Source organism: Chlamydotis macqueenii, chromosome 8 (assembly GCF_036417535.1).
Source record: "Chlamydotis macqueenii isolate bChlMac1 chromosome 8, bChlMac1.mat, whole genome shotgun sequence".
NCBI lineage: Eukaryota > Metazoa > Chordata > Aves > Otidiformes > Otididae > Chlamydotis > Chlamydotis macqueenii.
In genome coordinates this window covers 6,666,848-6,691,663 of record NC_141563.1, presented here as the reverse complement: position 1 = coordinate 6,691,663, position 24,816 = coordinate 6,666,848, and the positions used below count along the sequence as shown (strand labels likewise).

General features: G+C 39.1%; 1 protein-coding gene across 2 annotated transcripts in view; it reads left to right on the top strand.

Annotated features, from left to right (window-relative positions):
- NEK7 (NIMA related kinase 7) overlaps window positions 1-22,726 on the top strand; it is a 68,891-nt gene extending 46,165 nt beyond the window's left edge. For both annotated transcript variants that reach the window (XM_086753074.1, XM_086753075.1), the window contains exons 6-10: window positions 703-811; window positions 3,145-3,252; window positions 11,016-11,110; window positions 15,600-15,713; window positions 22,473-22,726. In XM_086753074.1, the coding sequence (XP_086609200.1) occupies window positions 703-811; window positions 3,145-3,252; window positions 11,016-11,110; window positions 15,600-15,713; window positions 22,473-22,583 (537 nt within the window). In that variant the 3' untranslated portion in view covers window positions 22,584-22,726. The remainder of the gene's footprint in view (window positions 1-702; window positions 812-3,144; window positions 3,253-11,015; window positions 11,111-15,599; window positions 15,714-22,472) is intronic.
- Window positions 22,727-24,816: the final 2,090 nt, after the last annotated feature.

Below are 24,816 nucleotides of genomic sequence, written 5' to 3'. Positions count from 1 at the left end.
TTCTGGAGGACTGTGTTCCTCCAGTCCCTGAATATAATATTTGAAGGAGATGTGTGTAGCAGAGCGTAATTATGTTTCACGTGAGCTTTAACGGGCCATTGAACTGTTACCAGCGATGGGTAATGGTTGTTTATCCAGCATGGAAAATATTTGAGCAGGAGTTAGATCACTCTGTAATTTTCAGTTCCTTTAGTCTCCTTTTATCTATTGCAGAAGTTTAAGACTAATCTGATCGACTCTTCTTCCGTGCTCTTTGTGATTGTGTCACTACTATTTTTTTTTTTTTCTTCTATTTAGACAATGAGGGTATGGAAATCGGTGTTGGTGTAATTTGGGAAGTTCTGCGGCGCATACCTTTACGTCTGACCTTTGTTTGTCCTGTGACCACTTACTCCGTGCTAGATTATTCTGACCTCGTTAATTCTGTTTTTAGGATTGCAAAACACCATGTAAATCCCTTTTTGAGGATAGCAGTTTTATTTCATTAATGTCATTGATTAAACGCATACATTGAAGATACATGTGTTAATACTAGAGGGAAAAGCTTTCTTTGTCAAGAAATTTTGTTAAACCTTGCTCAATAGGTTGTGAGCTTCTTGTATTTCATTTTAAATAAAGGATTTTCTGTATTTTCTTTTTTTGTCTATCATTTAATGCAAGTTTTAAATTTTAATGTTCAGTGTCCATCCTTTTCCCTTCAAGCATTTTAAGAAACAGAAGAGGTTGATTCCTGAAAGAACAGTTTGGAAGTACTTTGTTCAGCTTTGCAGTGCCTTGGAACATATGCATTCTCGTCGCGTTATGCATAGAGGTAATACAGGATCAAAGATGACTTGTCTTCACTGAACCTTTTACTGTCTGAGGATAAAGCTGGTTCAATGCAGATGACACCAAATAAAGTTGCAATGGAATCAGTTTTGACAGCTGACACAATGTACGTTTCTGTGATGTTTTAGAAGTAATGGAAAAGTGTGAGCGAAGTTTGTGGTTGTGTAGAAGTTGCGGTGGGCATTGTTTGCAGCGATGGCTGGTGGTACCAAGTTTTCCAAACAGGTGATAGTTCTGTAGCGATGGAGACCCTGCCATTGCTGCCTCTTTGCTTGCTTGTATTTTTTTGTCCTGTTCTTACTCTTCTATATTTGCCCGTTGCCTCTCCCAACTATTGTTACCTGCATTCCTGCACAGCTATCCATCCATTCTTTTCAGCTCTTGCACCTTTTTTTTTTTTTTTTCCCTTACGTAAGTATTTTCCCTCTGCCGTGCCTTCTGGTGCTGTATAGGCCCTTCTCCCACTCCCTTGTTTACTGGTTTATGTGCAGCTGTGAGCATCTCTCCCTTTCTCTGCTCCTCCCCACTATTTCCAGTCCCCACATCAAGTACTGTGTACCAACAGCCCTCGTGGTTGCCAGCTGTCCCTGTCAGGTACTAAATCTTTCAGCTGTCTTAAACCTCTGTACTGCGGTCTCTCCTCCGTGTGTTGTCTTCGTTTTACCTTACAACTCTGAGTCGAAGAAAACAGATCCCAGTGTAGCTGCTTCTCAGATGTACAGTTTTATTTTTCCCTTGGAAATTCCTCTGGCTGTGCTCTGTGGGCTGTCTCTCTGGGTTCAGGTGAAATTCCATGTCTTAGGTTGGTGACTTCCTTCTGCTGGGATGCAAACAGCTGCCTGGAAGCAAAAGTCCCTCGATCTCTGCTGAGCTTTGTGCTTTGTAGCTGGAGATGTTGCACCCTTCAAAAGATCAACTTAAATGCCCCTACAAATGGCTTTCCCTTGTGATTCTCCTTTTTTTTTTTTTTTTAATTGCCTCACGCATTTTTACAGATAATCTCCAAGTGCAAATTATATAAAAAGAAGGACATAAAATTACTGTTTTTTTTTCCATGGGGTGTAGATATCTTCCTTTAATGCTTTTATGACTGAAGTAGTTTATTTCAATATATTCTAGCTCAAAACCAAAATGTATTTAAATCCCTTAAACTGAAATACTGCCTTCAAAGCTTCTGACAAACCTGTGGCGAATCTAACAGTCCATGGTTACACACCAAACCCAACGACAATTAAAGCTATTTTTGAGTTGAGCTGCTGTTCGTGTTGGATTCTTGCACAAAGGGTGACCCAAACTCCTGAAAACTAGGTCAGATAACACAATTGTTTCTGTCTTCCTCTAAAGCTTGCAAGGTTTTGTAACTTTTCATTGGAAACCTGGAAATGCCGGTGTTCGGAGGGTTTTTAACCATCGCTCTTACTGAACCCATATCTTATGCAAACTGTAGTCCTCTCTTACCGAAGTTAAGTGATTTTTCTTTAAGTTTGGAGCCACAGTGCGTTGCTTTTGAGCTGAGAAAGAGCTAAGCGCGCTTGCCAGACAACTATCAGGTCAGTTTATTTGGGAGACTAACAGGATAGGTGCCTTGTTAGAGATCGTAAAACAAAAAAATCTTTGCTGTTGTCTCTAAAGGATTGGATTAAAACGTAAACTGATTATTACTTGTGAAAAATAACTGTCTGGGGTATACATCATTATTTTCCTTTGTTTCTACTTGATTAGCCCAGTTCCACTGACGAGCTCAAATAACCATTCTCCTGAGTAAAACGTGCTGCCTTTTTTTGTAATGCCTGCTATTAAAGAGAGTCAGTTACCTCTATCAAATAAGTAACGTCATGCCACTGTGGGTAATCTGATCGGCAAAAGTGATGAAAAATATGTTTTACAGTTCTTGAAAACATTTTTGGTCTGTTACTTCAGGAATAATGAGAGGTTTTTGAGTTTTGATGGAAGCCCTTATATATAGCTTATATAAATTAGTAATAAACTCTCTGTTTATGGGTCTTTGGGTGTGGGGTGGGTGTGGAAGCTTTTTGGTTTGGTTTTCATTGTTGTTTGTTTGCTTGTGGGTTTGTGTTTTTTTTTTTTTTTTTTTTTTAGTATACCCAATTTTTTTGCTTGAGCAATGTTTCTACTGTTAATAGTTAATTTTAAATTTTGAATCCCAGACTCACGCTTTCTGAACAGCACAGTCAAATTTTGTTAATATGAGCTGTAAATAAAATCCTATTTGATCTATTATTAACAGAGCAGTAGCTTTTCTTGCAACCTCATTGTGACTTTTAATTTTTTTTCCTTTTTTTAATATTTTATTAGATATAAAGCCAGCTAATGTCTTCATCACAGCTACAGGGGTAGTAAAACTTGGAGACCTTGGACTTGGTCGATTTTTCAGCTCCAAAACCACAGCTGCACATTCTTTAGGTAAGCTTTCACTGAGGTACAGGTGTTGGGAGGTGGATTTTTTTTTTTTTTTTTCACATGGTGGAAATACTGTGCCTGCTCATGAGGAGGAAGAAAAAGGTTTAGGTCCAGCTAAAGCTTTTCTTAAATAATGAAGAAAAAAAAAAGCAGTCAGCACCATGGACAAATACGGAAAAGTATTTGAGGTGTCACTTTCAGGAGTACAGCTCGTAGATTTGTTTTCCCTCTGCTTTGCTTGAATCATTTAAAGCACATTCCTGGCTCAAAACAAGTCTTCTTGACAATAGTGTTTTCTAGAAATGCTAGGAGAAAAATAAGCTGAATAATATGGATGCATTTTTTTAAAATTCATTTGAACTTTAGTCAGCGTTGGAAGGAGTCTCGTAATTCAGTGTGCACTGCTGACATGTTGGTGATGTGCTTTGAAAGGGCTAACGGAGGAGCTTCCCTGTTTTAAGATGGAGTTTCTCACTATAAGCTAAATAACTTGAGGAGAGATTGGAATTAGGCTTTAGGAACTGTAAAGACTTTAAAAAACCAAAACACAAAACCCAAACTAAACCAAACAACAAAAACCCCAGAAAACTTATGAGAATAGGGAAAAAAAATTTCTGAAATGCTTCATTTATTATTTGCTTGCACATAAAAAAATAACATTGTATTATCTTTTTCCAAACAAAATTTTAATATAATTTGCATCTTTTAAGTAGCATGTGGAAACTAGGATGATTAAGAAGCCTTTAAAGAAGAAAAAGTAAAAATTTGGCAGATATTTTCAGTTTTAAATGTAGAGAATGGACAAGTGACAGATTCTAAGGGGATCTCTCTAAAAGAGAAAAGCTTTGTAAAACAGAGCAGCCTCTGCTTTAAAGAAAAATGTAACAATTAGTGTTTATAGGATGGTTATGTAGTTTTTTTTCATTAAGGAAAAAATGTCTTTTCCCCCACTGAAGTTGCCGTGTTTAGTGGTTGCTGAATTCAAGCCTGTTCACTTATAAAGAGCGTGAAATGAACTTGTAGCCCCCTCGAGAGCAGGGCCAGCGATGGCAGCAGCCGGAATCGTCCCCTGCTCCTTGCACAGGGGGCAGGCAGAGCACCTGACTGACCCCTGAATACAGAGAGGTAAAACCAATTCAAATGCTGCTCAATGAGAATTTTTAGCAAGTGACAGTGACAATTCTATAATTAGGCATTTAGATATTTTTATAGGTTTGACAAGAGTGCGTGATAAGGAAGATAGTACCTAAGAAAGCCAAGAATGGTTAAGTAATACTTCAAAATCTCTATCTTAGGGCCATGGGAGGAGACACAAAGAATTGTGTTGGCTCAGATGCTGGTGTTTTTAATTAGACTATGAAATTTCAGACTTCTTAATTAAAATATGCCATACTTATTTTCCCCTCTTAATTTAACTTTATTCAGATAGTCCCAGTTGTCCGTATAGTGTGAAAAAGAGAGGATTGATGTTTGTGACACATTTGGGGCATGGGTGATGCTTGTGTAAAGAGCCCCAAAAAACTATTTGAGAAAGGATTGTATCAAAAATTTCCTTACTTCCCTGCCTTCTGGCAAGCCTTTGTTCATTCTTTTGTTCCTTCTTGCTTTCATCGTGTTTGGTGCGTACCGATACTGGTATGGTTAAAACCGCGAGTAACTGCTCATAGGACTGAGGTGAAACTCAGACAAGGATGTGCAGTCTTGCAGTAATAAAAAAAAAAAAGAGAGAGAAAGAGACAGAGGAGGAGCAGTGAGACGGGACTGGAGTAACCCTGAAGGTCTGATACCGCTGCATGGCACAGTGTGTTATATAAAATTGCTGCTGTTCGCGCTGCCATCCGCCCAGCAGCTCTTGTCTAGGTCTTGTCCTAGCTTGGTCCTGCCGCTGTCTGTGAGTGAGGAAGGATGTAAATGAGCAGTGAGAAGAGGGAGCTGCTCCTGGGCTGTGTTTGCAGGAAGCTGTAAACCCAAATCTGTGGGTGGGAAGCACACAAGGACGGCAGAAGTCACTTGTGAGGGTGGGAGAGCCAGGCTTGTGTTCTGAGGCAGAAGTCAGGAAGTTAAAGAGGAACAAGCTGCTGCAACCCTGGGTTATCTGGGCTCGTTGCAGGGGAGTGGTCGCAAAGGAGCTGAAGATGGAGCTAGAGTTAAAAACAGTGTAAAGCCCCTAAGCCCTTTAAAGCTCCTCTCTTACAATACAAGAGTCATCCAGAGAGCAGGGGGTAGGGGGATGGAAGCTTCATTTCCAACATAGGGTACTGTGTCTTGCTAAAAGAGCTGTTACTCTTTATTTTCCTTTTTTTTTTCCCCAATCTCCTCTTCTCCCGTTTCCCTCTTAATCATGACCTGATGTCAGAATTCAGCCTAGGAAAAAGGTTTTGTTCGGCTGTTAGCTTAGGCTGCGGTGGAGACAGTGACACTCCGGTTTATCATGTCACTAGCAGAGACCGCTTTTTAAAATAGATTTCCTCATGCAGTTCCTGGTGCTGGTTTCCCTGAAATTTCTTTCAAAGTTGTATCTTTTTATGATTCCCTAAACCTTTGGTGCACAAAACCCCGTGAATTACAAACATATTGTGTAGCAATTTATACTTGTTTACAGGCTTTATAAAATTTTCAGTAGCAAACTAGATTCAGGCTTTCAGAGATGAAGAAATGTACTAAAATTTTCATTAGCTACAGCTTCTAACTGCTAATTATGAATAATACTGGTTTAATTAGAATACTTGCTGATGGTGCATTTGAAACAAATGAAAATACAGTGCTGGACAGGGTTTGTTCATGTTATTAACTCTTTCTGTACAGCCTTATCCAAACAGTACGGCTTTCTGTTGTGGCACATATATACCTTTACGAATACAGAAGATCTTTCTTCCAAAAATGCAGAGGAAATGGAGGCACTGGGTATTGCTGATTTGATACAAACGTGACAAAATTTCTTTGTTTCAGAATACGTTATATTACAAAGGGGAAGATGATCCAAGAAAGGCTTCTTATCCTTTCCCTATGACTGTGGGTTTTTTTTTTGTTTTTTTTTTTTAATGGCTGAATGCCAGGCCTTATGCTCTTTGAAATGACAATTCTGAGGCCAGCTCATGGAAATGTGCATTTTTTTAATCGTTGTTAGCCATTCAGTGCGTTTAAGGATAGTCCATATTTTATTATTTCAATTACCAAGGAAAAAAAATAACAAAATAAAACAAAACTTCAGTTCTCTAGTGTAGCTATGCTGGAGGGCTGCACAGTATCCTGTCCAGGCAGACACTGCTGCCATGGTGTAAATACTTTCTTGAAGGGCAGAGGAGCAGATCTGCAAGCAAAGGATCATCCGTCTTGAGTTCTGGTGTTTCTTCTGTGGTTTGACAACTTCTGTCACTTCCGTGGCACTCCTGTCCCCAGCACAGAGCTACGTTACGACTGTAAACTCCCCTAGGTTGTGGGGGAGGGATAAAATACCTTGTAAAAATGTCTGCAGATACTCTAATTTCCTCTTAGAGATGAATCCCTAACTGAGCAGAGGGTGTCAAGGCCGGTGCTGAGGTGGTGGGTGACTGGAATAAGCTCCACTCTCGTGGACCCTCAGTGTGCAGGAAGGGCAGCAGGCAAACCCGCAGCTGGTTTGTCGCAGTCGTCAAAGAAGCTGTATTAAAACAGCTCTCATTTCATGTACAAAAACCTGAGGTCTCTTACAGTAGTCTGAAAGCTGAAGGTGAGTTATTGTGCTGTTAGGGTGCTACACTATAAAATAACCGAAGATATTTATAGATTGATTTCTGCAGTTAGAGTGTTAGCATAAGTAGGCTAAGTTGCAGAATTATTTTGGATAAGCGCAGTAATTTAGGTCCTGTATCTGTGGTTGTGGACAAGCCTATGACTTAGAAATCTCCTGCACCTGTATTAATATAAGTAAGTTAAAAAAAAAAAAGTTATGGAGAATTTGTCATGTCAGTGGTTGGTTGCCCTCACTGTTCCATAACTGCAGCTTATTTCTAACTTAGTTTGTCTGTCTGCAGCATCTTGTTAAGCACTTGCATGTTGAATTGAACTCTATTATAAAATTCCTGTGATCTCATAGACACTAAGTCGTTCATAAACTCTGTCTTTTGATTACTTAAATAAATTGATTTTTTTTTTTAACTGAAGTCTCGGAATTTGAAAATCAGAAGAGTTACTAAAGTGACTTTAGCCTCTTTCCTGAACTTGAATAGTTATCTATTCCAGTGCGTGGAGTGTCGGTGATAATTATATGGCCTTTTTAAAAAGTAGTCTATTAAACATCTTCTGAATCAGCCATTGCATTGTTTTGTGTACGTAGTATAAACATTTACCAGGCAGATTCTTCTCCAGGCTTAAAAATGCTTGATAGTACATAGAGCTACTTACAGTATTTCATTCAGCTCCTCGATGCGTTGTCGGTTTTCAGGTGAACTCCCCTCTACCTCAGCTGCAAAGTGAGTTATGTGTTTATGCAGGTAATAAGATGGACTGTTTATTTTGTAAGTCCCTTCTTTGTAATAGTTTCTTTGCCTCTGGTCCTTCAGATCCAGCTCCCTGCTCCTGATAGCCACCGTTGCCATTATGTCGTTGCCTCTCCCAGTAGCAGAAAGCTTGCGTAAGAAACAGCGCTGTCTGGACCTGCGGCATCTTGAAAGGGAGGGAGCTCCAGAGCAGCGGCAGGTTCTGAGGAAGCAGTTTATTTGACCCAGGCTCTTTTCAAGGAGATTCTCATAACCTGCAGGTCTGAACAGTAGATGTGCAGATGCAACGAACAGAATGCTGAAGTTACAGATTTTCTTCTTAAAAGCGTAGGCACCTTAATGTGTTACATCTTTGTCTTGTATGATCCCGCATCCATTGTGATGCTGTATTTCGCTTAACGGGAAAAATGATGATCCAGGAAGGAAACACAGCCTGTAGTTGCTTGCTAGCCGGACAGTGCTAGGTACAGAGATTGTTCGCAGTTTCAAGGAGTCGTTGCAATGCCTTCAGTAGTTCCTGAATGTCAGAGTAATGAATCTTTTGTGTCATGTTCTCTTAAAAACAGTTTATGAATAGTGATGACGTCTAGATCTTCAGGTTGTTTCTGTGATTCAATGAGTAACATAACTGTAATTTAAATTCCTTTCACTTGTTGGTCATCGGGGGCTTCAGGCTGTATAGCAGCTAAGGCGTTACAGCAGGCTAAACGCTGTAAAATGATAGCATTTGTTCTTTCTTTCCACGATCATCAATCTCTCACAGTCATATCAGACCCCTAACGTATCAGCAGGCTTCCCAGAGCTACTGGTTAAAATTACCTTTGCTTTTGGTAAACTATGAACCTTCAAACCTCTGTGTTTTCAGGTGCCCCCTGTGGATTCTTTGAAGCCTTTCTGGCACATTACTCACCGCCAGCCAGTTGCCTGGTGTCTCAGAGCAGCAAAGGCAGAGCTGTTGTAACCAGCTAAGAGCCAGATTACTGTGAAACTTGTTTTTTTTTTATTGTTAGGTGCGTTCTGCCAGCAAAGCATCACAATATACTGAAGCAGTGTGTTGATTAATGGATGTGAAATACAGCTGAAAGTTTTCAGAGATGTCCAAGCTCCCAAGTCCTTGGGGTGTGAAAAACAACAACAACAAATAAAAACCAAAACAAAAAAAAACAACAAAAAAAAAATTAAAAACCCAAAATATTCAAGGAGGCAGTGCTACAGTAAGGATAACAAAAATGTGAAAGCTATGTCATGCCAAATGTTGTTTAATTACAGTTTCCAATTTCAAGATAGCTGTTGTTAAACACCCATTACAATACTGCTGTTGATATATTGGAATAGCAGAGTTGCTTCTGGGTATCCCGGTAGCTGTTTTGGTGTTGCGGTCCACCCGTCTGCATGCCTGTTAATTCACGGGGAGCAGACCGTCCCTCTTGACCCCTCCTGTTGCAGGTGAATACAAGCGTCCCATGAGAGGAAGTGGTTTTCACAGTTCTCCGTCACTCTGAGTTGCCTTTCCCCAGCATTTCTCGTTTTAAGCTCTTGATCTTCTCCAGTCTCAGTTCAGAGCTGCAGTGGCTCCTTGGGCCGGCGCTGAGGGAGCCTCTGGGGAGAGGGGCTACGGCTTTGAGGTATTTAGGGGGCCAAATCCGTGGTAGGGTGCAATATGTGACCTCTGTCCTTGCATATCTGTTGGACCTGGGAGAAGGTGGTACTGGGTTTCCTAGTCTTGAGCTGGGCCCTTCAAGCAGGAAAGTAGTACTTTTTTTTTTCTTTTTTTTCTTTCTTTTTTTTTTAATTTTTTTCTTTTTCTTTTCCCCCATAAGAAAGTATGACATAGTTGGAGATGTCAGCCTTTGTAAAAGGTAGGGCACATTGTCAAAGCAAAACCCTGAACTTATGGACATGATTAGATTAAAATTGTTAATCTGATTAATTAATTGATTTTTCAGATTTGGAGTTACTTATGTGTTCACTATATCTCTGTTTCCAGTATTCGTACAGAGATGAACTCTGACTAGATGAGGCTATTTCAGGCGTGTAGAAGCGATACGAGATCTTAGTGTTAAATAAAATAGTGCGAGGTTCATACTCTAATTTTTGTAGTTTGCACTGAGAGTTCTGATTTTAATCTCTGGCTGTATTGCAAGCCATTTAGCTTCAAAATATGATTCGCTTGTATTGAATTGACAGAGTTCAGTTGGTTTTGATTGTCGGGATTCAGTGCTGCAGCATTCCCCACAAAGTTGAAATAAAAGCCTACATAGATCTGTGACTCTTTGCTGTTAGGCAGTCGTGTTGAGGGGATATAGAGAGAAAGTTCAGAGAGAATGCACCAGAATTGTCACTACTGTTATTTTTTTGTAACTTTTTTTTTTTTGGTGATCTGTCACATATGAACCCATCCCTCAGATATTTTTATTTTTTAAATGGCTTTTTTAGAGAGCTGAAACATCTTGCAGAATTTCTCTCTTCCAAGTAACTTGTGACACAAATGGGTAGGGTCTGATTAAAATCAAGGAGGGAGATGTCCTGGAGTTTTCAATGTAAATTTGCTCTGGGGCAGCGCTGGTAAATGCCGCTTTTCAAGAGCGGAGGTCTCCAGAGCCCGCAGCTCCGAGGCGGGATTAAGCTCGGGCAGCCCCGGATTTGGGAGCTGCAGAGCCCTCGCGGAGGCTAGTCCTGCAGCAGGCAGCCGAGCCGCTCCTCGGAGCCTTGGTTGCTGCCGGGCTCGCGGGTTTTCCTGCCTTCCTCTTTGGGAAGATCCTGGAGTTCAGGCCCAATTTTAGTTTCAGATAGTCAAACTAAATTGCGTACATTAGCTTCAAAAGCAGCTTTTTCAGGTTTGTATATTCTCAAAAAAGAGAACAGACGTCTCATTAAAAAAAAATTAAAAATCCAAGTGTTGGAAGAGAATTTCTAGCTGTTGTTATTTCTAGCCACAGCGATAACAGTTTGGAAAGGAGCGGGGATGTGTGTCTGTAGTATGTTCGCTTGGTTCTCTTCAGAAGGAAATAATTACTTTTGAGCTTCTTTAAAAGCAAAAATTGCAAGTATTCTTCAACTGGATATTTCTGGTAATTGGATATCAGTAGTGAAAATAAAGTTGCATGGGATGAAATAGATATTTAATTCATGTGTATCTCTGTCATAAGTATGAATTGAAATTATATGTGTAGCAAAATGAGAAACACAGAAGGTGAAAACAAATGTTTTTCAGCCAGGAAAACTGTACTTTTACTGCTCTATAACAGCAGAGATTTTCATTCAAAAATACTTGTGTATTTGTTGCAGTTGGTACACCTTATTATATGTCTCCGGAGAGAATACACGAGAACGGTTACAACTTCAAATCTGACATCTGGTCTCTGGGCTGTCTGCTGTATGAGGTAATATCGATACTCACGGTGAACTCCGGCACGCCGGTGCGCTCGCCACCCCCTGCCCCCTCCAAATCCATTACCTAGTGGTTTAGGATCTATTTCTGTGGTTTTATTGTTTAAAAAAGTGTTGTGGAGAAGCTACTTGTGTGCCTGTCTGCAATATTAGCAATGAGAACTCTTGTGCAACTTCGGCGTATGAAATAACTCCAGACTCTTGACTTTTACTGGGCTTGTCACAAAGATTTTACGGCAATTTATTTTAAGACTGGGCATAACTGAGATATAAACCAGTGAATAACGGCAAGCACGTGTAACATTGTTCTAGGTGGTTTAATGGTCTAGGCTGATTATATGACTTTGGTAATTATTGAGAAACGGGAGGACTGACTTGAGTATGCAACTAACGCTTTCAAAAAGTGCAATATAATTATTTTAATGCAAGTTTAATTTCTTTAGCATTATTTAAAACATTGTTTTAAAACAATTTTAAAAATCGGTTACTATGTACTTATTAGTACTAGCTTGGATTAACTTTCACGATCATGACTTCTGCGCAAACACATGTAACTTTTCTCCTCTTTGTTCTCCTCCAATTGGTTAAACTATAATTATCGGTTAGTTTCTGTATTAATATGAGTGAGATTGGTAGGTGACATGTCATCCTAAATAATATTATAGTCTGAGAAACTAAAGGTATAGTGCACATTGAACTTGAGGCGAGTGAAGGGGTGAAGAACAGGTAGGCTTCTAAGACAACTACGTCTTCCAAGTTCTTTGATCAAAAGACTTAAACACTTGTAGAGAAGGATGCTGGGAAAAAACCTCTTTCCATCAGCCATGGCAATGAAGCCTCTCTAGTTGTGTTCCAGACAAAAACTAATATATTCAACTTAATTTTCATTTGCCTGCAAGCCTCCTGCCGCAGTGAGGCAGCAGAAGGCGTTTAACACGTGTTCAACAGGGTCGGCACCCCCCGTTATCTCAGGATTTTGTAAAAACCATTGTCAGCCTGTTGAAGTTGTGTGTTGCTACTAGGTGGATTGACTCCGGTAATACCGGTTTACTTCCTATCGTGAACATGTCGCTTTAAACATTAAAGGGACAAATAGCTGAACCGTTCTGCACAGTTCCCAGATCTGTGAACAGCTGTTGCTTCTAAACCTTTACGACAGTTCCCGGGAATGAAGTCCAGTACCTGAGAGCAAGGTATTTAGAAGTTTAAATCCTGAATGGAAACTGAATCCCACATTGGGAGTCCTGAGTCCGGACCACGGCGCTGCCATCGAATTCACTGCTGCGCTTCCCACACGTGCGCAAGCAGGAGCGGAAAGATGGCAGGGAGGCGATGACGGTTTTTCAGTATTACTACTTCTTTTTCCCTCCTTGGTTTTCCTGGGGATTTTTGAAATTTGGAAACAAACAAATAAAATCCTTCAGTAATTAATTATGACATAAAATAAACATGGTTTAAGGTTAATTTTTTTTCTATGTTATAGGAAATAAAATTACTAGATAGAAATCAATAGCACTTTTCTAAAGAAGATTTTTTTTTGAGCTTGCTGCTTTGATCCTGGTACAGTATATTAAACACCTACATGAATATTAAATTTTTCTTTGATCTGTTAAGTAATTTCAAAATAGCTAAATATTTTAATTCCATTGATTAACTCAGCATCTTTAAATACCATTTGCTTTGTATTTATTTTAGAAGTTTTACCAGGATGGTATTTAAGTTGATAGAGTGTTGTGTCCAGGTTTTTTCCTTATTGTAAGAAGAAAGTAATTATTAGGATACTTACTGGTGATATATAGCTACAGTTTATGACAGAGTCTTCAACTATAGCTTTTATTTTTTTTTAATCTCATTTAGTTAATTTTACAACATACTAGATGTTTGTGGTGGGTTTCTTAGTTTCTTTTTTTTTGTTATTTTTCTTGATTATTGAGATTTTGAAATTTTAGGTAAACTCAAAATACTTGCTTATTATTTTTTTGTTTTGTTTTAATTCTTTGAAAGCAGTTACCTAAGGTTCTTCAAGACATGGGTGGACTGATGCACGACATTTTTATTGTCCATGTAGTTTTGCACTGAGTATCTTTGTGAGATGTCCATTGCCTGTGTTTTAGCATCTTTTTATTACATTGATTTCACGTTGATACGTGCTCATATGTGCTCTGGACTCTCTCCAGCTTAATTGGAGAAAAGCTGTGGCATGTTTATCGCTTCTCAATAAATGCTTAATTGCTGCTAAACTCTTCAGTTATGTTCTAATTTAAGTTTAGAGCAATTTGCTGTAATGTATGTTGGTTTTAAATGTGATTATTTATAATCTATATTATAGTCTATTATTCAAGGCTAATTGTGACCAGTAAGATTTTTAAAACTCTATTTTAAAGTCTGATTTTTTTTAGAGCCCCAGGTATTTCTGAAACCTCAAAAACACTGCCACTGGAGTTTTAATTGATATGCAACAAAGTAGACTTTACTAATTAAAATCAAGATGCTGTGCTTTTGCTACATGGACCTTTACATGGAAAAGTAGGTTTTACACATTTCCTTTTATTGTTCAGCGTAGCAATTGCATCCTTACAGGGTTGTAGGTTGGTGGCTTACAGTTCAAAAAAAAAAAAAAAAAAAAAAGGGGGGGGGGGAGAAAAAAAAAAGAGAGAGAATGAGCTGCCACCAGCCCCGAAGACAGACAGTGGGCTTTCGTCCCTCGGACACCCCCGGAATACTAATCAGGAAAGTCAGACCCTGGAGGTCAGGGAGCAAGTCAATCATTCCAGCGATCGTCTCAGTGTGGAGGATCAAATTAGCCTGAAAAATTCAGCTGCTGGGAGGAGAGGGCGAGCAGCTGTCAGGGGCAGCAGCGAGATGCACTAATGAACCAGATGAATAGTGCAAAAGCTTGAAAATAAAAACAGGACAGTTGACATTTTTCATCTGTCAAAGCAGGAGATGCATGAAAATATAGTATTCCTGTTTTAACTCCTTAGGGGACATGGAGAATTTTTTTAACACTCCGCAGCATTCAGACAAAAGTACTTTTTAATGAACACCTAGAGGATGAGAATTAGTATCTGTGCATTTATTTAGAATTTCTGCATGCGTATAGATCCTGCAGTTTATTTCTTTTTTTTTTCTTTTGGTTTTTTTTTTGGTCTTTAGCTTGCATTTTTAGCATTCTTTTTAAGGTAAGAGACCATGTCATGTAAATCCAAAAATTAACATTATTTTGGTAATGCAGAATTTTTGGAGGAGTGCAGGGTGGAACTGTGGCATTTGCTTGGGAGCTGCACAGTTATTTATTCTTACTCGAAGGTAATATGGAAAAGTATGGAACTACTTGAGAGCATTTTTATCAGATATAGAGTAAATGTAAGAGAATTTTGGTAATTTTCTTGATATATTTTCCCCCAGCGTTAGCGGTGTTTAGACGTGAAGGAGTTAAACCGCGCTCTGGAAGACCACAAGACAGATGAGAGCCATTTTCAGCTTGTCCTGTCCCTGCTGAAGCTCACTGAGTAGCACAGCATGGACTAGCGTGTTTCACACGCGCTCTGCCTGTCTGGGGAATGTACACATTGTCCTTCCAAAATCAAACTTATTAGCACATGGGGAAAAGGGTGACTGACTTTGGGGCAGCACCGCGCTCAAAGCAGCCTTCGTGCTGCTGCGGTTCAAAGACTTAGGCGGCTTTGAACAGAATGGAGTGGGTTTTAAATGAATTTTTAAATTTGTAATCCTGCTGGCCGTAGCGTTTGTTTCCACCTTGAGTGTCAGGTTGTAACGTTGTCTGGAAACGAAGCGTGGGTTTACTAATGCTGGTTTTAAGCTGATTATTCATTTAAGTGCTCTCCAACAGATATTCTTATTTTTGTATTACAGTTGTAAATTATAGTCTGCACTTCTCATGATGTTTTGAGATTTTTTTTTTTTCAAGTAACATATACTGAATTACAAAGATTTTGGGTTACAGATGTTGCTTTAAAAAAAAAAAAGTAACTTTATTCAAGTCTAGTGTGATAGGTATGGAAGGTTACAAAATCTACTACTGTTATCCAGCATGTTCACCATAGAGTACACTGTTTTCAAATAATTAATATGGTTTTTTCCAAAAGATCTTCAGAGGAAAATTACATTGTGGGTTTGGAGTTTTTTTAATCTCCCTTGTGGTGCAGGGACCCTCCATGTTCACAGCAGTATTGGAAAGTACTCAGTTTTTCCTCATGATCTATTAATAAATCTGTGATGGTATAGGATTAAAAAATTGCAGTGTAAGCATTGGGACAGGTATGACTGTGTGACATAGCACAGGTACGCGCACTGGTTCCAGTATTAGTTTTGGAACTTCTGTCTTTAGCACTGTGACATTTGTAAGCAGGGAATTGAAAGTCGTTACAAATCACTTTGGATTCGTTAGTATTACAAACGTTATGACTAACCAAGTTTACTTAAAAACACACAAGAAAACTGTGTATTTTCTTTCAACAGATGGCTGCACTGCAGAGTCCCTTTTACGGCGACAAGATGAACTTGTACTCCCTGTGCAAGAAGATAGAGCAGTGTGACTACCCACCTCTCCCTTCAGACCACTACTCAGAGGAAGTAAGTGCTTCTCCTTCTCCTGGGCAGCATCCTCACTTTGTGTCAGCTGGCACGCTTCCAGGGCGGTCCACCGGCTCGCGTGACCTGATGTTATTTGCAGGTTATGCCCCTATATGTTTGCTTGTTGAACTCGCTCCAGTATTCCTGTCAAAACAAGTCTCTGATAGGATTCTAAATTTTGGGGATGAATGGTGGAAACCTCATCCTGTTAGCTTCTTAATTTCTTGAGCTCTCTTGCAAATATGTCAGAATGCTTTCCCAGAGCGCACACTGGTATGTTCTCCGTGCCAGAGTGGGACGGAGTCTCTCACCTACCGCGTGCTTTTCTAAAAGCGCGGTGTACCAGTTTATGTTACATGGTAAATTAGTACACCAGCCTTGTTTCTCTAAGGGCTTGCATAAAAATAGATAAAGTGTAACTCAGTAGTAAAAATGAATTGTTTAGTTCCCATTTGTCTGCATTATAAAACTGCGATGTGCCATCCGATACAATTGAACAGCAGTTCTGCAGGAAAGAATGGCTCTTGACAACACTAATAGTAAATTTTGGAGAAATATAGACACACACAATAAAATTGAATTGGAACAATATACTCATGCATATCACAGCGGCGTTTTATTTTTTTAAGCTGATAGGTAACTTCTTTGCTGTCATTAATACATTTAAGGGGGAGTACTCTCTTTTTTAAGCCCTAAAATGAAAAGAAACTAAATAAATATTTTTCTTAGTGCGAGTAACAGAATGAAAAAGTATAAATGCTTGCTTGTTAATGCTCTGAGATGCCAGTTTTGAAATACTTTCCCACTTTGAAAAGAGCAGGGCGAACTGATAGAAGCTGTAAACCAAAGAACACGTATTAGTAACCAGTTCTAATTGAATGCAACCTCCATGAATTAAAGATTACCTTGAAAACGCAAATAAACACGAGCACTGAAATACTTTTAATAAACATAAAGTGTTGTGCAATTCACTTCTAGAGTAGGAGTTGTAGTCTGAAACCTTAAATTTTGTTTACATTCAAAGGCAGTGATTGGACTATTACTAAAAGATTACTGCCCAGTATTTTGTGTTGTTTTGTGTCTATAGTGACAATTTTCCCCTTTTATGGAAAAAAAAAGGACTTAAAAGGGTAATTCAGTGATGTTGCAAAGGATGAAATAATGATCTGTTGTGTAATTTATGCCCTATACCTCTTCGTGGGTTTTGCAATTAGTCATTTTACCTGGGCCCTTTTTAATTGTTATTTATTGTAGGCTATAAATAGGCAATTCGTATAACCAACTTCAGAACTGGAGGCCTGGAAATACAGTAGAGTGTGAACAATAATGCAAAATGATAGCAAGAATGTCAGGGGCCGTTCTTTGTTGTGTCATTCATGCTGTCTTCCTTTTTCCATGAAGCGCATGAATATTTCACATATCTGCATCCTCATCCTCTATTCTTCTTGACTAATTTTCAGACTGTCTGCATTTGCATTTCACATGGTAGCTGATTAGGAGATGCCGAGCGCGGCAGCGAAGCCTCAGCAGGCGGTTTCCATGGTGACCTTCAGCAGGATTTTAATGATGATACCGCTAGTGGTTCGTTGAAGTTGGCCTGCCTGCGGGGCTACTTCACTGCGGCGAAGTGGGAAGTTGGATCTGCGGATTCCCAGCCAAGGGGCAAATATCAAAGGCTGGCCCAGATAGAAGGTCTTGGAGTCTGGATGGGGAGAGAGGTTCCACCTCTTGCTTACTTCTGTCTCGCTTCTCGTGTTGAAAACAGATGCAAAGCACAACATGTTATGTTTTCTTTATTTCAGAGCAGACATGTACTGCTGCACCTTGGATAAACCAGTTAGTTGCAAAATACACATAAATGACTTTAAAACGTAATGAGAGAATCGGAGCTGTAAGCATGAAGATAGGTATGAAAATAGTTACTTAAAAGAAGTAATCGACTATGGAGACTATATTGGGAACATTTTTTAATGTTCTTTAATTTTTGATTGGAAGACTTGTATCTTTGCTAAGGTGCATGGAAAAATAGATATGTTTATTAATTATTGCATAAAAATATACCTTTTTTTTTTTTTTGCTTGTATGAAGAAAACACTCTGCTGGCTTGAACTGTAAAAATAAAAAAAAACCAAACCAGCATTATCTTATTATCAGGATACTGTCCTAAATATTTGGCGTGTACTAGAAATTTAGATAACAAATTTTGAACAAAGTTGGAAGCACACTCAGTGAGCAGCAAAGGCCAGGGATCATTGAACAGTAAAACCCACTTCATATTTTATAACAAAGAATTTTCTGAAAGAAAAATCTTACTGAGCATCGATCTCTGCATCCTCTGAAACAGGAGCATAAATACTTTCAGTACAAAACACAAGACAGATGCTTTTTAGAGAAGCTTTTTGTAAGTCAATTTTGATGAGTTTTAAGATGTGACAGTTTTTAAAATATTTTCAGCTCTCTGTAAGACTGACCTTTTAGTAAGGTATCACATCTGTGTCGTCGGAGAATAATGTGACAGAAGGGTGCACCTTAAGATAGATGGACAGATGGATAATTTTTTTAAAAACCCTTTGATTAGAAGTCCTAATAGTCTAAGATGCATCTTCACAAACTGTTGCTTCAGCAGTGGAGTCATAAGCCAAGATTTTAAAATGCTTAACAACTTTGGATGTCTCAATTTTTGAATATTCCTAAAGAACGCCTGGTGTTCGGGGCGAGTACTCAGCACTTAATGAAAGCTGTTCTGCTTTAGGGAATTCAAAGCTGGGGTTCCGTGCCACCCCTGGTCAATACTCTTAAAATCCTGTCAGCCAACATTATATCATGTTGTGTTCATGATAGATGAAGTTTTTCAGTCTCCCTTCGGATTGAGGTGCACTTCTGAAGTCCATAGCCTACCTTCTACCCAGATGTGAAGGCTGAGTGAGCCAGCAGATCTAGAATGGTAGCGTTAGCTGCCAGCAGAAGGGCTTGAGAACCACACTGAGAAAGGACTTCAAGAAGGTCTCCTGTTCAAAGTAAGAAGAGAAATTTATGTGTTTCTTTTCCCCGTCCAAAATTTCCTCCATGAAAACTTATCTTTTTCAGCTGGCTAACAATGTAAAGTACTTCCCTGTCATAGTTTTGTCTTTCTCTCAGCTCCTCCTGACTTGAGTGAACATTATTTATTTCATAGCTGAAAAACGTGCTGAAGGTAAAGAAAGCGTGTCCCACTGCTCCGGTGTCAGGTTAAGCTCCAGGCTAAAGACAGTCACTGTGCTAAGCGCACAGAGGAGGTTAAGAACGATAAGCAGGTGAAGAAGTTTGCAGCTCGGGGATGCAACAGGCGCTCCCTCCAGCGTAGTCGTAAGTCCTCTCTGCCTGTTGGCCAGTCTGTGCCAGATAATAAAAAATTACTCTAGCTCTAATGATAGTCTGACTTCAGAATCCCAGTGCCTCTTCCCATGGCACTGTCGGGCTTTTCTGCTACATCGGAAATTTCATTAATACTAGAGGGGCTGACAAATGGGTTTCAGGTGTATTGAAAGGGATATTCCTGTAGGAGTTACGGGAATGGTGCTATAACTGAGTGTTGGCATCCAGCGTGGTCCCAGTTTCAGTCCTGAAGGGCTGTCTTCCTGTGCGACTGTTTTCATCCTGTACAGCAAAATCAGTTCCTGCCTTACAACTGAGATTCTGGGCTGTGAAGAGGGAAGGAGATTTTACAGTAACAGCAATGACCAACGTTTAAATGCTAAGACTCGTAGCGAAAAGAGATTGATGACTTGGTGGTTTATTTTAGTAGTGAAGGTTTGGCATTAACTGAGCTCACTCCTCGCACTGTGTTGGGAAGAGAATTTCTGAGCAAACTGATTCAGTGACCGTCCCTGACTACGAACGTATTCTTGTAGATCCTTTCTTGCGTCCAAACTAGAGTTGCTACATGTGATTTTGGTTAGAGTGAGAAATGAGAAGCTGCAAAAAGCCACCAGTCAAGAGACAGGCGGGTGAATGGATTTGGCACGTGCACTTACAGGGATTAATAGGACCTAACACCTTACACGTACCTTGGAGTAATGATGCGGTTTTGCTACAGTAGTCGTCTCGACAATCTTGTTGAAGCTTTGAATGGTAATACACTGTAACAAGTAACAAAGCAACTCTTAAGGAAGGCTTCCTCTTTAATGATTTAGAAACAGTTTGAGTCTGAAATTGATTTTTAGATGACAAAGTTCAATTTAGAAAACAAAATCAGTGTTACCCACAGGCCAGGATTGAAAAGACGTGGCGTAGTCTACTGGAGGGAGACAAGGCTTCCCATGCTTTTCAGAGGTACATTTCTGGAAGGTCTGCTTGTGCTGTTCTGCCTACAGCGAACTTACTGATACACAGCTGGTCAAAAGAGGAGGAAGAATATTCTGTTTCCCCTCTGATAGCTTTATAGGTTTCCATCCCTCAGGATCTTTTACTAAGAGTTTATTTACTCTTTGCAGTTCTACTGAACTGATGGAAGTCTTCACAGAGAAAGAAAAATATATACCTGCAAGATTTGATGTTGCGTTCTCCAGAATACACTTGTGTTCTCTTTACAAAATGTTTACTTATTTGAGTCTAACTTCAGGCCTGGGGTTTGGGGATGTTCTTCAGTCTTCCCTGTTTTCCGGCTGGGCTGTCTGAGGTGTTGCAGAGCAAGCTGCTCATCTCTGCTAAAAGATTGTGCCTGTTGCTTACGCTGTGTCCCACCTGCTTCTTCTCCAGGAGATCGTTTTGCCTTGCATGTTTGTATTACGTGTTGGCAATTATTATTTCTTACAGTAGTTCGTGATTTCCAGCATTCTGTTCTCTAAATGATTGGGAGTTGTTACAGGCTAATAGTTTTTCCTGTCAGTGGTACTGTGTTTTATTTATTGGCTGCCAGAAGCGATACGATGGCTTTTATAACTCCATTAGTCAAAATATACTTAGCGTATTTAAGATTCAAATAGCAAGTCTGTTACAGATTATTTTGATTCAATGTTTCTTTTCAAGCCAGCAATCTGACCACTATCTTCAGAAGTAATGATCTCATTTTTAAACATTAAGCTCTCCTTGCTAGAGGAGGGATGTCTAGTCACAGAGTTCTTGTGGTGGTAAATATGAAAAACCTGTACGTTATATACGATGTACAATGTTTCTGCAGGGGCTAACGGACAGAGTGTTCAGTAGTGATGTGCAATGTTTTTTACTTAACTTCTGAACTTCCTATTCCTGTGCATTTAAATGAATCTTCTGAAAAGTGAAAGGACTATAATTGTAATTTTAAATCCTTCTTCGTCTTTTTATAAAAAGCAGGAAGGAAGCTCTTTGATGGCAGATTTGAATATGCTATCTGTGTTAGTTTTGAATAGTCATAGTGATGAAGTCGCTCTGTGTTAGTTGAAATAATTACAGATTTTTTCCAATAATTTCAGTAATCATACCTAATAGTACTGGGAGGGGAGACTGAACCACATTTGATATATTGCTATAGAAGAGTGCATCGCAAGGTGTTTTCTTGCTTGTTCCACCCTGCTATAAGGAGATCCAGGAGAGTTTGGCGAAGCTACCAAAAAGCATAAAGGAAGAGCTGCAGAGTTGGTGAAGTTGCTTTTGCAAAGGGTGGTGAACCTTTTATAAGTCATCCTGAAGCAGGTGCATTCCACGTTGCAAAATGCTTAGGAGATGCACAGAATTTAAAATAGGTGTCCCATCAGAAGGTTATCCAGACAGTATATTAAGTTCTAGTGTCGTAAGTTTTTAGGTATATTAAGGGAGGAAGAAAAACCTGCAACTGTTCTGCCAGTTTGTGAAGGCACAGAGAAATGTCTGAGTGGTGTGGAAGCTCTTTGAGGTTGCTTCTGCTGGATCTGTGCGCTGTAAAAGACTCAGTAAACTATGTTGTTTGTGGAAACATGGAATCTTCATGTCATAGGGATTGGTTTATTCCCAGATAGAGGCTTCTGTGAATATTTTTGTTAATCATGTGCTGCTTTCCATAAGGAAAAAAATCAATGATCTGATCCTGAGAACAGATACCAGGACACAGACCAAAGGTTATTGATTCCAATAACATGTCTCCAGCAGTGGGCACCTGCGGTAACAAGTAACGTAATGTGATACTTCCCCAAAATACTTTCCCAGCTCCCTGTTTTAAGTTCAGAGATTTCCCCAGTCAAAGGTGGAGTCTTTACGTTTAACAGCCCTCAGTGGGTTGAATTTCTTCAGTTGTTTTCTGAACGCCTGTGTACTGGGGGCTTCTGGCAGCAGGAGGTTCTGCAGCTTAACCAAGGAGATTCGCTGCCGTTTGTCGGCACGTGTCGCGCAGCAATGCCGTTTATTGCTGGCCAACTCTTGTACCAGGAGTGAATGAGCGAGCACTCCCCATTTACCTTCTCTCTGTGCTAGCTTCAGCTTCTGGGGTTTGCAGGCATTGCCCTCCAAAAGCACAGGGATTTAAATTGAAATGATACGTAATAGGACTAAATGCCCGCCTAAAGTTGTACGTTAAAAGGATTAGAACCCAAATCTGCTCATCAGTTTTTTCTGGACAACAGCACAAAAATGTGAAAATCACAGGAGTACGTAGCATACGTGCTTGCGTAAAACTGCAATGTGTGTCGAGAGGGAGGGCTGGGTGTGTGTTTACGCAGAATTGCTGTGTTTGGCTAATTTTTGCCAGTCTTATTAATTTGAATTTGAAAACGCACAAATACTGCTTGTAAGAAAGCAAATGATCCTGTCATGTTGTTTTCTTTTTCCTAGCTGCGACAGTTAGTTAATATGTGCATCAACCCGGATCCGGAGAAGCGACCAGACATAACCTATGTGTATGATGTAGCGAAACGTATGCACGCACACACTGCGAGCAGCTAAACAGACAGCAGCTGATGAAGAAAAGAGCCGAAATAACCAAGTATTTTAAATAAATCATCCCACCTCTTCGTTTGTGCGTTACAGACATGTAATTATTTGAAGCTTACTGTTGTGCTTTGAATTGTAAACCAATTTATATACAAGCTTTGTTTTCTGTTCATTTCTGGTTTTTCTGTTTTTTACAAACTTGCAGTTTTACAACACTTTACATGTGTAAAGCATAACTTTTAAAGATGCAGAGAACCACTGTTTTCCATGTGAAGTGGGTTCAAGTGTATTTTCTTCAATAACAAAATTGTATTTGGTTGGGCCTCAGTTCTAAAACACAGTTGCACTTTTGCACAGGATACAGATATTAGGCTTATTATCCAGAAGCAAAATGTCTGAATCTCTCACCTTTTTAGTAATTTATGGAAAGTATGAATCAGCACAGGTAACGTTATTTTAATCTTTGTTGTAAGAGGGGCGTAGTTATTACAGAAGGTTATTGTATTTTATATTGAATTGTAGTTTGTAGCTCTCTGCTTGCCAAACGTGACGGGAAAATAGTTTCAGGAAAAATTGTCACGCTGAAATTTTTGTAACATCCCTTTTCATTCTGTTACTCTGTCACAACGCACATCAAACATTGGTTGGAGGTTTTCTGGGAAAATTTAAGGGGTTGATTCAGCAATTTGATTGTTTTCAACGGACTCGTGCGGCGCTGCCCTGGGGCAATAGGAGTCTGCACAGTTAAATCTGAAATCCGTGCAGATGCTTCTTGCAGCAAATCAGGCTAGCGTTTGTGAGAAGGTCCGATGAAAAGACGCTGTCTCTAAATTACAGCTTCCCAACTGTTTACGTGTATGTCACTGTTTGTAGATTTTTTTTGTCTTTAAAATAATTTTGAATGACCTTACAGTATATTTAAATTTGAAAATGTTTTTTAAAATATAGGAATGTTTTGGAAAGTATATAATAGTGTAGTATAACACAAAATATATTCTTCATGACTATTTGATTTTGTATACTGTACCCTGAGAAGTAGTTTTATATTTAGCAAAAGTAAATTTTAGCTTTTATGTTTAAGAGAAAGTTGCCACTCCTTCATTTGGAAAATAAATATATATGCAAAATGTCTTACAAATACTTTATTAGTTGAAAAGGAAGTTCAGAATATTTTTGTTAGGCCTTAGTACCTTGTTGGGTATGCTTAAATAATATTTTTATTGTTAAGGCAGGAAGGTGTCTTGTTTTTAAACGTGATGAAATGGAGAATGGACTGAAATTTGTTGAGTTTCAAGACTGAACTTTTTTGGAGAATATACAGAACTGTCAAACCAGAATTGCTACCAGTGACATTGCTAAGAAGCTCTTACGGTCAGTTAAATCTTTTTCCTGTATGGCTAAAAAGAAGTTAGTTCAGATAAAAGCAGCAGCTGTACATACACATACAGGTTCTAGATGCAGTCAGTTCCCTGCATGCTCAGATTTTTTGTTTGTTTTTCTGTGCAGCTTTAAGTTTTGGTTTGATATAATACTCCAAGAATTAAATCCAACTGTGGGGTTTGTGGATGAAATTTTCAAACTAGGTCAGGGATTTCTCTGGTTTTGTATTTTTTAAAACTATAAATACTACAGAAATTGTTTGGCAAAATACATGAGTTTTTAAATAGTATGTACCAGATCATTGGTTTATCTTAATACATTTTTTTTTTTAATTTTTATTTCCAGATTTTGTCGGATGAATCCTTAGTTTTCCTTCTATCTTCCGTGTATAATTACTCTTGTAGAACTTCAGTGGAACAATTTGTAGGGAGGAGATATTTGAGAAACCTTAATTTTTGTCTAGCAACCTCAGAACTTTTTTTCATTTATTATCTGATTATTGAATTTCAAGAATTATGGTTAAGTTCTATAACAATAGTTCATATGCTGTAGAATGAAACCGGTTGTATTGGAAAAGGCAACACAATATTTACTTGACTGCCAGGATTAGCTCTTATTATGCACCAGTACTCAAACCACCTTTTTTCTGAAATGCACTAGAACATTTCAAAATCACCCCAAAAAACCCTCAACACAGTCGAGCTATTTGCATCTAATATTATGCATCAAGTATTGTAACTTTTCCTGGAAAAAAAAAAAACAGTAATAGATTCCACACACCTCCGCCCCCGCCCCTCTCTCTCTCGCCTTCCTCCTGTCTGGAAGGATACACTGAGTAAAAAAATCACGAGCTAAGAGTTAGCAA